Source organism: Bison bison, unplaced genomic scaffold (genome assembly GCF_000754665.1).
Source record: "Bison bison bison isolate TAMUID 2011002044 unplaced genomic scaffold, Bison_UMD1.0 scf7180017864266, whole genome shotgun sequence".
NCBI lineage: Eukaryota > Metazoa > Chordata > Mammalia > Artiodactyla > Bovidae > Bison > Bison bison.
In genome coordinates, this window is record NW_011494838.1 from 4,416,472 (window position 1) to 4,431,524 (window position 15,053).

The 15,053-nt window shown below is 47.1% G+C and overlaps 1 protein-coding gene across 1 annotated transcript in view; it reads left to right on the top strand.

Annotated features, from left to right (window-relative positions):
- Positions 1-15,053, top strand: part of BRINP1 (bone morphogenetic protein/retinoic acid inducible neural-specific 1) — a 197,182-nt gene that overhangs the window by 165,259 nt on the left and 16,870 nt on the right. The window contains exon 7 of the mRNA XM_010848430.1: positions 1,611-1,833. Within this exon, the coding sequence (XP_010846732.1) occupies positions 1,611-1,833 (223 nt within the window). The remainder of the gene's footprint in view (positions 1-1,610; positions 1,834-15,053) is intronic.

Below are 15,053 nucleotides of genomic sequence, written 5' to 3' on the forward strand. Positions count from 1 at the left end.
GCTTGAACTCCTGCGTGTCTGACTGTCTGTAATGAGGTGCTGAGGACTCCTGTTTTTAGCACCTTGATATAAAATATATTAAAAATACATAGTTTTGGCTCCCAGTTCTCTGATCCTGTTTATGTGTTGAGAGTAAGTAAATATGCTAAGAGTACATGATTTGGAGCCATCCAGAGTTCTGATTCTTCCATTTGCTGGCTGTGTGACCTTGGCGAGTTAATTAACACCTCTGTGTCCCAGTTTCTGTAGAAGGAGGGCACTAAAGCAGCCATCTCGTACATTTGCTATAAAAATCAGTTATGTGTGTTAAGTGTTGAAGACTGAGCTTCATGCTTATTGAAAGTTCTGAAGGCTTTTTTTTAAATGAATGCCTAATATACCTGAAATTTCCTTGTAGCTTGTTTTTTTTTTTTGATTATGTTGCAGGTGGGATCTTAGTTCCCCTGCCAGCGTGCGAACTCATGTCCCCTGTGTTGAAGCGTGGAGTCCTAACCACTAGACCGCCAGGGAAGTTCTTTGCGTAGGGCTTATAACATAAAGTGAAAGTATTAAGGTTCAGATATAGATAGATATGATTAATAGATAGATATTCTGACTAGTTAGGCTTTTTTTTTTTTCCTGCAAATGGTTAACCCCTTAATTCATTAATATTCCCAATACCTGGGGGTGGGTGAGGGTAAATATTAGATCAGAAAACAACAGCTCATGTTTTAATCCTTCCTCTTGTTACCCGTGGACTATTCTACCTTCCAAAAATCATTTTCCCACTTGAGGCTTCAGTGTTTCCAAATGTAGAACAAGAAATCTGACCCAGATCATTCCTAAGGCTGTGTCACACTGTGGCTCATGCTGATACACTGAGCACCCCAAACTGAGGCAGAGGCCCTAGAGACCCAAGCGTGTGTTCCCATCTCTTAGGCTGGAGTTTCCCAAACTGTGACTTGAGGAGAGGCGGTCCACACACACAGCTTCCAGTGAGCACGGGACTCACAGACAGGCGGGGATCCGTGTCAGTTCCCCGTCCCTCTGCAGATTACATCACAGAATGTTTTGGTTGCTGCTGATATCCTTCCACACTGTCTCTTGCTACTTCCCTAAATTTCAGATTGAGACCAGGCATGGGTTTCAGTCATCCAGCAGGCCACAGTATTTGGCTGGAATTCGTTCATATCGTTTTCATCATATTTATTTTTACAGCCTTATTTCTATAGCTCCCATCCTACCAAATGCATGTTATAGTGATTTTCTTTGTCGATTGGGTGAAAATGTGGTTTAATTACTTCAAAGAAAATATTAAGTAAGATATAAGTACAAGTGGTACGTGATCACTGTTATAAAGCTGGCATTCAAATGATAGAAGTTTGGGCAGCCTAGTCTGAAGTAAGGATGCGGGATGCAGCAAAGTACTGGTAAAAGACCCATCGTTGAAAGTGCAGTGGCCTCTTCACTACCTGCCAGGAGCAGAGCAGGCTGGTGCCATGTTTATAGTCCACCAAGGAGTTGGCTTTAGTGCGGGCCTGTTTACTGGTGGGTAGGGCTGAGCATTTGAGGCAGCCTCCAATGGGGAATGTCGTGCTCAGCCCGTCTCCTTCGCCTTTGTCTCTTGCTAGATGAGTTTAAATCGTTCATGAAGCGTCTCCCTAGCAACCACTTCTTGACTATCGGGAGCATCCACCAGCACTGGGGCAACGACTGGGACCTGCAGAACCGATACAAGCTCCTGCAGAGCGCCATGGAGGCCCAGAGGCAGAAGATCCAGCGCACGGCTCGAAAGCTTTTCGGCCTCAGTGTCCGCTGCCGCCACAACCCCAACCACCAGCTGCCCCGAGAGAGGTGAGTGCTGGCCCTCCCACCGCCCCTGCAGGCTCAGAGCCAGAAAAGAGGCGAGCGCAGTGTAGAGGACGCACTTGGAACCCACGGCCTTGCAGGGTCCAGAACCGCGGTTTCTCGGGCTTCTCCCCTACTGGCTCTGGAAGCCCTGGGTTTCTTAGCTTTTCTGGAAAATGCCCTGAACTTTCAGCATATGTGTTGTCTGATCCATCTCACTGAGGAAGGAAATTAACAATAGCCCTGATCACTATGTGACATTATACTGGTTGCTTAAATGTATTATCTAATTTTAAAATTACTTGGCAAAGCTGTTTTTAGCATCCTCATCTTAGTAGTGAAGAAACTAGGTTAGTTAATGAATCAAACAACTTACTGATTGAGGGCCTTTGATTAGGGCCTGGAGTAGAGTGAAGCAAAGGAGGCGCCTACCCTGAGAACTTTAAGGGAGCACTCCCTCCCCAGTCACGCAGAGGCAGGGTCCTCACTGATAGGGAGTGCCCTCAAATGCCCACCTGCCTTGCTGGCCTCAGCACCACACCAGCCCTGCTCTCCACATACCAGATATTCTGGTGGATGATGGAGAAGATGGGGGTGAGCAAGACTCACAGGGCTCATGCCCTCCTAGCACCTAGGATCTATCTACTCTCTTGGGAGGATTCAAATTCAGAATTCAAATCCAAGTCTCTCAAACTCTGCTCTCCCAGGGCATTTATGAGCTACATCAGGGGGTTTTCTGTTTTGGTGTCTCCAGGGTTTTCATGCAGGCATCATGGGAGAGCAAGAAGGTAGGCTTGGGGGTCTGTCCACCCTGCTCCTGCCAGAGCAATGATGCATTCATCTGTTTCATATTTGGGGGTTCCATGTTCAGCTTTGGTCAGTGAAAATGGGTCCTCCCTCTAAAAGACTGACGCTTGGTCACCTTCACTTAACAGTCTATGCCAGTGTGCATGCGTACATGCTCAGTCGCGTCCGACTCTTTGGATACCAGTCTCTTTGTACACTCTACCAGGCTCATCTCTCTTCTCCCATTCCCCCCAGCTTAGATCCCTTTGCTTTGCATCTAGCTTGTGATCCTGATTTTACGAAACAAATGGAATTTCAGCCAGCAGCGGCTGACTTGTTGAAGTGCTGCAGAAGGAGGGACTGGGAAAGAGGTCCCTTGTCATCTGCGACAGAGGCCCAAACTGCCACTGTGCGTGAAGATGTGGAGTGGATTCTGTTCAGACCCACCGGGCATCTGTAACCTGCATCAGGCACTGGGGGAGATTCAGAAACGAACACAGTAACAGTGTCATGAAAGAGATCTCCTAGTGGGGGAGTGAGGAGGGGGTTCTGTTGGCCATCAGCAAGTGCTCCCCATGGGTATTAACTTGCTAGGAACACCGTAGCAAAGTGCCATGGACAGAGTGGTTTAAACAGCAGAAGTGCATTTTCTCCCAGTTCTGGTGGCCAGAAGCCTGAGATTGGCGTGCGTGGTTTCTCCCGAGGCTCCTCCCCTTGGCTCATAGCTGGGTGTCTTCGCCCTGTGTCTTCACGGGGTTTTCTCTCTCTGGGTGTCTGTGTCTTAACCCTCCTTTCTTATCAGGACACCAGCCCTGTTGGCTTAGGGCTCATCTCAGTGACTTCATTTTAACTTAATTACCTCTTTAACGATCTTATCTCCAGAATCGCATTCAGAGATACTGGGGTGAGGACTTGAACGTATGGATTTGCGGTGATATAATTGAGCCTAGACCCAGCAAGAGGTGGCTTTTAACCAGATCCCTAAGTGATGGAATGGTGCATCCCCAGGTGGACCACACTGGCTGCCCATCAGGGCAAAAGAGTAACGTTTAACGGTTACCAGACTTTAAACAGATGTAGGTGTCAGTTTGGCTGGTTGTCAATCTAGAGGATGAAGTGGTAAGTCTGGAAGCCCAAAGATGTGGGGAAGACACATGATTAAAGGTGAGCAGAGTGTCCGGGGCACAGGGTGTAGAGCACAGCGGGCACACGGGTTCCAGGGAAGGCTCGGGTCAGCAGGGAGCGTCCAGAGGAGAGAGGACTGGGCAGGCCTTAGAGGGGAGGGAAGAGGGGCAGAATCGGGGGCCTGGATGAGATCACACCCTACCCTTGGCAAGCTCTGTGACCTTGAGCAGGTCGCTTCTCTGCTCTGAATGTGGATGTCCATATGTATAATGTGCTCTTCTCCCCAAGACGACAGTCATAGACAGCTAGAAGTGTCCTCCCACCAGTGGGACCTGCAAAGAAAGAACTCGCCGTGTTGCCATCTCTCCTCCTGAACCAGAACCTCCCTCCTCCCCACATCTGGAGAGGACCTCTGGGTTCCATGTTGGCAAGTCCCTCGGTTCTGTTCACATGGCGCGTTTTGGACTCTGGATACCAGAGAGCAGGGACACACACGTGTGCACTGTGCCGACTCGTCCGACGCCCTCCCAGGAGAGCTGGGCCTCCTTGCTGGCAGCGGGCCGCTTCCTGCCATGCGAACCGGAGGCTTTCATGAGCAGGCAGGGCACCTCCCCGCCACGCAGCCATGTCAGGCAGAGGTGCTGACACTGGGAACCCTGGGCCACCTGAGCCGATCAAGCTGGAATTGGCTAATGAGCCACTTGCTCTGCTGTGATTTGTCTGTGTTCTGGGCTCCACGGGCGCTGAGTCCACAAGCTAATGCTCTCCCTAGAAGGGTGGGTGGCAGTGTTGAGGCGGGGGTGGAGTGGGGAGAGGGAAAGAGCACAGACTGGGTCCAAACCCTGACCCCCTTCACTAGCCACAAGGCTTTATAAGTAACTCCCTGCAGCTCATTTGGAACAGCAGGTAATTCCACTAGCCTTCAGGTTAAGTATGAGGATTAAGATTTTAAAATTCAAAATGCCTGTCTCAGTTAATGGAGAGGTGTCACTTAGTACAGGTTCCCCCCACTATCTGAAAGTAGAGTGTTTCCATGAAACCTTTCATAAGCTCAAATGGCATAAAGCAAAGACGCAGTTACCTTTATTCAAGAAAGCTAAAATCTTGGGGTTTCTTTTGGTTAGGTCTTTTGTAGGTCTTTATTATTAATAAAAAGTGAAGTGGCATAAAGCAAACTTTCAAAAAGCAGGGGATACCTGTATATGGATTCTAAAGGCCAGATGCGGTTCTGAGCATCTCCTGTGAATTAACTCCCGTTCCCCTCACTGCAATGCTGTGGACTAGGTCCTCTTACTATTTCTGTTCTACAGATAAGGGAACCGAGGCACACACACAGTGTAACACCCAAGGGCAATAAATGTAATTTTATTGTTACTCCAAAGAGGTGTTTGCCTCGAAAATTTAGTGAGAAGTCAAATCTAGATAACTGGAGCTTGGTTTCAAGGCATGTTGGAACCTTAATACTGGACCAGAAGGATTTTGGTTATCAATTGTTGCCAGGAGTATTCTGGTTATCAGCTGCTGCCAAACAAGTCACTCAAGACTTCTTGGTTCAAAGTAATACTTTCTATAAACTCTCAGGATTCTGTGGACTGACTGGGTGCAGCTGGGGCTCCCTCAGGTTGGCTGGGGCTGGGGTCACCAGGGGGCCTGACTGGACTGGACATCCATGATGGCTCACTCCCAGAGGTGGCTGGTGATGCTGGCCCTCCCGTGCCTGCTTCACGCAGCCTGGGCTTCTTGAAACGTGGCAGTCTCCTGAGACCAAAAGGAAATCTTAAGTCTTCTTACAGCTTAGCTTTTGAAGTCAGAGAATATCCCTTCTACCATATTCTCTTGGCCAAAAGCCCAGCGGAGATTCAAGGGTGTGGATATTGGGAGGTGTGGGGTGGGGGTGGGGTTGCAGAGGGAATCCTTTTTGGAGATTAAGTACCACAGGATAAATGGAGTACAGTTGGAGCTAGAGGTGGCTATTCTGTATATAGGGCAAATAAGATGAATGATAATAATAATAAAAATCACAAAACAATAACAGACACCTATTAGTATGGATGTGAGATTTGGACTGTGAAGAAGGCTGAGCGCCAAAGAATTGATGCTTTTGAACTGTGGTGTTGGAGAAGACTCTTGAGAGTCCCTTGGACTGCAAGGAGATCCAACCAGTCCATTCTGAAGGAGATCAGCCCTGGGATTTCTTTGGAAGGAATGATGCTAAAGCTGAAACTCCAGTACTTTGGCCACCTCATGCAAAGAGTTGACTCATTGGAAAAGACTCTGATGCTGGGAGGGATTGGGGACAGGAGGAGAAGGGGACGCCAGAGGATGAGATGGCTGGATGGCATCACTGACTCGATGGACATGAGTCTGAGTGAACTCTGGGAGTTGGTGATGGACAGGGAGGCCTGGTGTGCTGTGATTCATGGGGTCGCAAAGAGTCGGACACGACTGAGCGACTGATCTGATCTGATCTGATTGAACATCTATTATAACAAGCAGTACAGCTCACTAAAAACTCTAGAGTCAGATTGCCTGGGTTCGAATCCCAGCTTTATCACCTTCTCGGTTTATAACCGTGAGGAAGTTAGCACCACCTTTGAGCCTCAGTTTTCTCTAAAATGAAGCGAACAGCAGTGCCAATACACAGGGCTGTCTTGAGGGTTAAACGCTTGAACCCACTTAAATGTTTAGAACAGGGCCTAACACATGGAAAAACCTTAATACATGTTGTTCGGGCACCAAGTTGTGTCCGACTCTGCAACCCCATGGACTGCAGCACACCAGGCTTCCTTGTCCTTCACTATCTCCCAGAGTTTGCTCAAATTCAAGTCCTTTGAGTCAGTGATACCATCCAACCATCTCGTCCTCTGTCACCCCCTTTTCCTTCTGCCCTCAATCTTTCCCAGCATCAGGGGCTTTTCCAATGAGTTGGCTGTTCGCATCAGGTGGCCTGTTTTTACCAGGCGCTGATTTTTGCATATAAATTGTTTAGCCCACAGTAGCAGCCAGTGAGTCTGAGTGTTGATGATAATGATGACATATATTTTTTTTTCATCTAATCCTCACACAATCTCTATGAAGCTGATGCAATTGGATTTGTTTTGTAGATGAGGAAACTGACGAGGCAGAGATGGAATTGACTTGTCCGAGGTCACAGGGCAGATAAGTGGTAGGATTGGAATGGCCTTGCTGACCCCATGGGTGGGGCTGGTGGTCAGGAGGCTGGTGCAGGCTCCAGGCACTGAACAGAAGCAGGAGAGATGGCTCTGCCTGCTTGGGGCACTTTGGTGTGAGTGTATGATGATGTTAAAGGCAGGGTTGGCTCATCAAGGTCATGGAGATGGTGGTAGACCAGGAATAGAGATTCAGGAAACGGCCCCAGTCCTGGAACCCTGAATCAGCTCTGGAGGCCAGGCAGACAGGGCAGACACATCTCTAAGTAGAGAGAGGAGGTCAGGTTCAGGACAGGTCAGTGCAGCCAGTGTTTCCAGAGAACTCAGCCTGGGTGAGCTCTAAGATAAACAGGACACGCCCCTCCCCCAGGATCAGTGCCAATCCAGTTGAGGGCCACAGGACTAATTCCAGACCACACCTCCAATAGGGAATTCGGCTCCTCACCAAGTACCTGTAGGGTTCCCAGCGTGTATTAGGTGACGTGGTGGGTCCCAGGGATAGTGTGTGAATTTCTTTCCGCCTGTGCAGGACCTCGCCTACAGTCAGACCACAGTACTGCATCTGGGCATGGCTAAGAAAGGCAGGACCCACGCAGAGGTCCCTGTGGATTGTCTCACTACCAGGAGACCCTTATGTTGTGCAGTTAAAAGGGGGAACAGACTGGGAAGTGCGCTTTGAGTTTGGTCACTACTATAGCTAGACTTTTTGAACCTTGGTTTTCTCCTCTGTAAAACAGACATAATCATTTCCTCCTCCTGCTTCTAAGGGCTTTATCTGGCTCACCTGAGATGGTGTGTCTGGCAGCACTTTGTAAAATCTGAGTACTCTATGAGAGGGGGCTCTGGAAGCAGGGTGAACTTGAAATTAAATTCATCAGGAAGAGAATGGGACTGAGTTTAGGTTCAAGGCAACACTTTCAGGGGGCTTCCCTGATAGCTCCCTTGGTAAAGAACCCACCTGCAATGCTGCTGCTACTGCTGCTAAGTCGCTTCAGTCATGTCCGACTCTATGCGACCCCATAGACGGCAGCCCACCAGGCTCCCCCATCCTTGGGATTCTCTAGGCAAGAACACTGGAGTGGGTTGCCATTTCCTTCTCCAATGTGTGAAAGTGAAGTCACTCAGTCGTGTCCGACTCTTAGCGACCCCATGGACTGCAGCTCACCAGGCTCCTCTGTCCGTGGGATCTTCCAGGCAAGAGTACTGGAGTGGGGTGCCATTGCTTCGGGTTACAACCTGCAATGCAGGAGACCCCAGTTCAATTCCTGGGTCAGGAGGGTCCGCTGGAGAAGGGATAGGCTACCCACTTCAGTATTCTCAGGCTTCCCTTGTGGCTCAGCTGGTAAAGAATCCACCTACAGTGTGGGAGACCTGGGTTCAATCCCTGGGTTGGGAAGATCCCCTGGAGAAGGGAAAAGCTACCCACTCCAGTTTTCTGCCCTGGAGAATTCCATGGACTGTATAATCCATGAGGTTGCAAAGAGTCGGACATGACTGAGCAACTTTCAGTTTCACCACCTTCAGGCATTTCCACTGTCCTGCACACTTCCACCTCATTTAATCATCATGACAACTCACCTGGCAGTGTCAAGTCATCCCATTTTATGAATGGAGAATGTTAAGACGTAGAGATGTTAATTGACTTGCTTCATAATTTCTATGAACAAGTGAGAGGCAGGATCCAAACCCAGACAGAGTCCTTTCGTCTAACATCTGTGCCATTCTGTCTGCTCCCGAGACAAGATGATCCCCTGCCTGCACTGCTAACTGCGGAGTGGTGGAAAACACCTCTCATTGCAGAGGAAGGAGGGAAGCAGGGAGGGAGGGAGAATGGAAAAGAGAGGGGGAGGAAGGAAAGAAAGAGGAAGGGAGAGAAAAAAGGAAAGCATAAACTCAACTTGAGCAATGAATTCTGCTGGTTTCTGTGCAACTCCATAATTACTGACTCCCCGATCTCCCACCTTATGCCAGACACTGGGAGGCACTTAAAGGTCATTGCTAAGGGGTCTTTGTCTTTTTAGCATTGTTATCTAGCCTCAGGATGTGCTTTTGAAAAGGACACTTGTTTGAACCAGAAGACCTGAGTTCGTATCCTGGCCCGGGCCCTGTGTGAGCCTGTAAGTCCAGCATATATTCAGACTGAGCACACTGAGTGCAAAAAAAAACAGCCTTGCAGGGATGGAGACAGCCTGAATAAAGAACAGTTTATACCTCACCTTTACCCAGAACAGCTCTTTATCCGTTTTCTTTATGGGAATTCTCATTAAAACTCATTTGGGAAAATAAGGCGATTTTCTATTTTTGCTAAAACAATGTGCAAACAGCTGGGGCTCTCTGAGGCCCTTCCCAACTCCTAGGAGAAATATCACTCTCACGGAATGAGAGAGTAACTGTTCAACTCCAAAATATTGATAGAAGAACAGTAATTGAATCTGTGAGCCCTACTGCTTTCTGATGACGCTAATTGGTCACGTCTCATGAGAAGCCTACAGTTCAAACCAAGATCTTCTTTTGCCTCAAATGACAATAGCCTTTTGGCGGAGTCTCCCCAGATCTACTCAGATCACTTTCCAATCTTTATTCCAGGAGGTAGTCAGAATTGTTACTTAAGAAAATTTGATCTTGCCACATCCCTGCTTAGAACCTGTGGTGACCACTCCCTGCTTTTACGCGCAGACTCTGAAGATGACCTGCGAGTCTGCCATGGTCTGGCCCTGCGGCCTCTTGCTCCGTGTTTCACACCCTTTCCTGGTTCACTCAGCTAAGCCCTGGCTGTGCACCCTCTCCCACCTCAGAGGCTTCACACAGGCTGTTCCCTCTGCCTGAAAGGTGCCTTCTTTCTTCCTGACCTGCAGTGGTAGCTATGCACCCCGCAGATCTCAGCTCAAAAGCCTGTGTTCTGTGCTCTGAAAGCCTGTATTGGGGCCTGCCTTAGATGCTTCTCTAGCAGTCTGATTTCCCAAACGAAGCCCCAGGCTCACTTTACCACTATATTTTTTTTTATCCATTTATTAACACCTGTCTCTCCTGTAAGGCCGGCAGCTCCACATATGCATCTGGACCCAGGTTTTTAATCACTTTAGCAGCGTACTTTGGAGAAGGAAATGGCAGCCCACTCTAGTGTTCTTGCCTGGAGAACCCCAGGGATGGAGGAGCCTGGTGGACTGCCGTCTATGGGGTCGCACAGAGTCAGACACGACTGACGCGACTTAGCAGCAGCAGCAGCAGCAGCGTACCTTCCTAGCACAGTAATTGACACACAGGAGCTATTCAAAAAACTGTGCTCAGTGAATAGACAAATTATTTTTTACTTGGAACAGGGTCCCCAAAACATGTCAACACAGTACTTTGCAGTTGTATCCCACTGCCATATAAATGGGCTTCCCAGGTGGCACTGGTGATGAAGAATCCACCTGCCAATGCAAGAGACACAGGTTTGATCCCTGGGTGGGGAAGATTCCCTGGAGGAGGAAACAGCAGCCCACTCCAGTATTCTTATCTAGAGAATCCCATGGACAGAGGAACCTGGCGGGCGACACTCCATAGGGTGGCAAAGAGTTGAACATGACTGAAGCGACTTAGCACAGAAGCACGCCATATAAATACATCTACGGATTTTTCACACATTACATTGTATGTGGTTAGATTGTCTTCATCATTCATAAGAAAGAAACTAAGGCCAAAGGGAATGAAGTGACTTGTCCAAAATCATTCTGGGAATGTGTGAACAGAGCATGATGAAAATTCAGGACCACAGACCGTGACAGTCCAGGCAGGAAAATGGAAACTACAAATGAAGATCAGATCAGATCAGTCACTCAGTCGTGTCTGACTCTTTGTGACCCCATGAATCGCAGCACGCATGACGATTGTCTTTAATTGACCTGTATCCAAATTTTGCAAGTATCTGTTGTTAAGTCCCTTACTTTGGGAAATTCACCATAGTGAGAGAAAAAAAAAAGGGGTGGGGGGACAAAAAAAATACTTCCCAGAGTTTGTTAACTTCAGTCAGATGGAGAGAAATTCCTAGCACTGACTAGAGCAGTGCGATCAGGACAGGGTGTCCTGATTTTTGTGGAGGTTACGGTACAGTAAGACAGAGGAGATTCACGAACTTGAACTTGAGGGCAGGCAGTATAATTATTGGCATTTTACAGTGACTGCTGGTCCTTGGTTTATTTTTACTTCTCATACTCACGTGGCCTTGACCCAGCAGTCCGGGCTCTCGCCAAGCACAATGTAATTACGCATTGTTGAGATGAAAATCTCTTGGGGGCATCCACCTCAGGCTTCAGTCCCGAGGCCATAGCTTCTGAGCCCATGTCAGCTTTTAACAAACTTTCTCCTCCATGCAGTGTTTAATTAGTGTCTATGGAAAGATTGCAGCTACCGAGATAATCGTTCTCTCTGTTATGGGACCCTCAGTATCCATGCTGATTTTGCTTCTTCTCTCTGAACCTATACTTACTTGCCTCTGGATTTAATCTCATAGACTCCTGCCGGGGGGCAGAGGGATGTGACTTCTTGTCTTTTATTGAGCTGAAGTCAGTGGCAGTCTATTAGACTGACAGTCCCTGCTCTCCCAGTTATTAGATTATGTGACTTCAGAAAATCTCTGAACCTACCTGAGCCCTATGTTTCCTCATCTGTATGATCAAGATGATAAGAAAAGCTGCCCTGTGGAGTTGATGTCTCAGTCAATTTATATGATATATGTGAAAACTCTTCATAAAGAAATACACAGATACGATGTTAATATAATCAAGAGCACAGTCATAGTAGATGCTAGATTTTTGATGAAGACACCACTTCTGCTTCTAAGAAACAGATCTGTCCATTAGAGAAAATAAGCCATGAGCCCAACAAAATGTAATAATGCAGTAGAGAGGCAGTGGAATTTCAGATACTTAAGACTTAGACAGTGCAGTCTGACAGGCCAAGTGTGGACTGACACTTACTGCCAATGGAACCTTGGTACAGCATTAAGGTGACCGAGCTTCATTTTTCCCGTTGATACGGTAAAGATAAAAATAATACCTACCAGTAGAAAATCAGTAAAAGAACATATATGCCGCTTTTAGCACGTAGTAAGAAGTCAAGCACCAGCCTCCTTAGCAGACAAATTTAGAAACTAATAATTTCTCAGTTAATAGAAAGTTAGGTTAAAATAAGGAATCCTACAATGCTGCGCATATATAAATACAAATTATTTTAACTTAAGATATATATATATATTTCTTGGCTTGTCTTTTGAAGTAGCGCCAGAATCTTTTCTGAGGGAGTTTGTATACTCCGTTTGACGTTTTCCTGGCTTTCTTGCATAAACCACGCTAGCATTTGTATAGTATTTCCAACTTTGGTTTATTGAAAGTGAAGCAGTAGTTTAAAGACTCTTAAAAAGCAATCTAAATGTTTGTAGAATTTTATGAGCCCTCCCAACCTTTTTCAGGTACTTCTCCTTTATTTAATTTGATGGCAGTTCTTTCATCAACTGGTCTTTATAGAATTTTCCCACAGAATCCAAATGCGTTCCCACAGAAAAAGCTCACATTTCATTGATTTATTTGACTTTTAATTCCATGATCTCATAGTAGCAAGAACAACTGGCATAAGCAAGCTTGGGAATAAACAAAACCAACTCTCGGTGAGAGTGCTTGTTCCTTGGAGGAACCAGAAGCACGTGGGCTTTCTAGGAGCGTAACTGACCTGCCACGAGCATTCCGTGTGCCTGGAGCATCAACCGGATGCTGGCCGGGTGGAAGAAAGCATGTCAGTCATGTGCCAAGTCAGTTGTAGGCAGGTCAGTTACAGGAGCGTGTCCCGAGAGGGGAGCTCTTACTCCTCCTAACTCGTCACTGTAACAATAAATAATGATAATAATAGTTCACATGGAATCACTGCTTATTATTATGCACCAGGCACAGCTTTAAACGCCTTACATAATGTACTCATGAATCCACACAACAATCCTGTAAAATAGATTCTGTGATGCTTCCCCTTGTGTAAACATAGAATTTGAATGGCAGTAAAGCAAAGAAGGGAGAGAGATGTATTTCTGTCAGGAAGACTCAAAGAATCCCCTTTTCTCTTTGCCCAGGTTATTCTGTTCATCCTTTAAACTTCAGATCAGACCACTACTCCTAAGCGGTGCTTGTCCTGATGCTGGACCGAGCCGCACTTTCAGCAGTATGCCTTTGCTGCGTGCTGCGTGCAATGTTTTTCCACCACGTGGCTCATTTGCAGGGGTCTGTTTAATCCCAGACTTCCCCTACTTGAGCACAACCTCTGTGAGGGCGGGGATTCTTTTTTTTTTTTAATTTAATTTGATTTATGTATTTATCTTTGGCTGGCCTGGGTCTTCACCGTTGCATGAGCTTCTCTCTAGTTGCGGTGAGTGGGGGCTCTTCTTTGTGGTGCCCAGGCTTCTCTTGCTGTGGAGCAGAGGCTCTGGGGCTCATGGGCTTCAGTAGTTGCGGCTCCTGGGCTCTGGAGCACAGGCTCAGTCACTGACCTGCACAGGCTTAGTTGCCCCAAGGCACATAGGGGATACGTTCCAGACAAGGGATCGGACCCGTGTCTCCTGCAATGGCAGGCGGATTCTTTACCCCTGAGCCACCAGGGAAGGAAGGCGAGGATTCTACTCTTCTTGTTCACCAGTGTGTCCCCCCAGTGACAGGTAGGTGGCACGTAATGACACAGCGTTTACTGACCTGAAGTGAGGGACCATTTGAGGTGGAAGGTGAAGGATGATGATGCTTTGAACTTAGGGTGGAAAGATGGTTGTTTAAGAAAACAGCATATACTTATGAAGAATTGAATGTGACACTGATTTCACCTAGACATGGGAAATAAGAAATCAGAGAAGGCACATAAATCAAGATTGAGTACATGGGATCTGGAAGCAGCCAGTGTGGTGTAGAATCACAGTGAGTTGTGAGCTCAGAGCTTCTGGCCCTAAGTGTCCTCATCAGTAAAATGACAATAATAACAGTGCTTTCTCCCCAGAGTTATTGTGAGGATCACCCAAGACAGACATGCAGCGTTCTTCAGTTCAGTTTACTCAGTCATGTCCGACTCTGCGACCCCATGGACTGCAGCACGCCAGGCCTCGCTGTCCAACGCCAACTCAGGGAATTTACCCAAACTCAGGCCCATTGTTTCCACTGTTTCCCCATCTAGCTGCCATGAAGTGATGGGACCAGATACCATGATCTTCGTTTTCTGAATGTTGAGTTTTAAGCCAACTTTTTCACTCTCCTCTTTCACTTTCATCAACAGGCTTTTGAGTTCCTCTTCACTTTCTGCCATAAGGGTGGTGTCATCTGCATATCTGAGGTTATTGATATTTCTCCTGGCAATCTTGATTCCAGCTTGTGCTTCTTCCAGCCCAGCATTTCTCATGATGTACTCTGCATATAAGTTAAATAAGCAGGGTGACAATATACAGCCTTGATGTACTCCTTTTCCTATTTGGAACCAGTCTGTTGTTCCATGTCCAGTTCTAACTGTTGCTTCCTGACCTGCATATAGGTTTCTCAAGAGGCAGGTCAGGTGGTCTGGTATTCCCATCTTTTTCAGAATTTTCCACAGTTTCTTGAGATCCACACAGTCAAAGGCTTTGGCATAGTCAATAAAGCAGAAATAGAAGTTTTTCTGGAAGTCTCTTGCTTTATTGATGATCCAGCAGATGTTGGCAATTTGATCTCTGGTTCTTCTGCCTTTTCTAAAACCAGCTTGAACATCTGGAAGTTCACGGTTCATGTACTGCTGAAGCCTGGCTTGCAGAATTTTGAGCATTACTTTACTAGCATGAACTCCGGGAGTTGGTGATGGACAGGGAGGCCTGGTGTGCTGTGATTCATGGGCTCGAAAGAGTCAGACACGGCTGAGTGACTTAACTGAACTGATGCCCATTGAGTCTGTGATGCCATCCAACCATCTCATCCTCTGTCGTCCCCTTCTCCTCCCACCCTCAATCTTTCCCAGCATCAGGGTCTTTTCAAATGAGTCAGCTTTTTGCATCAGGTGACCCAAGTATTGGAGTTTCAGCTTCAGTATCAGTCCTTCTAATGAATATTCAGGACTGATTTCCTTCAGGATGGACTGGTTGGATCTCCTTGCAGTCCAAGGAGCTCTCAAGAGTCT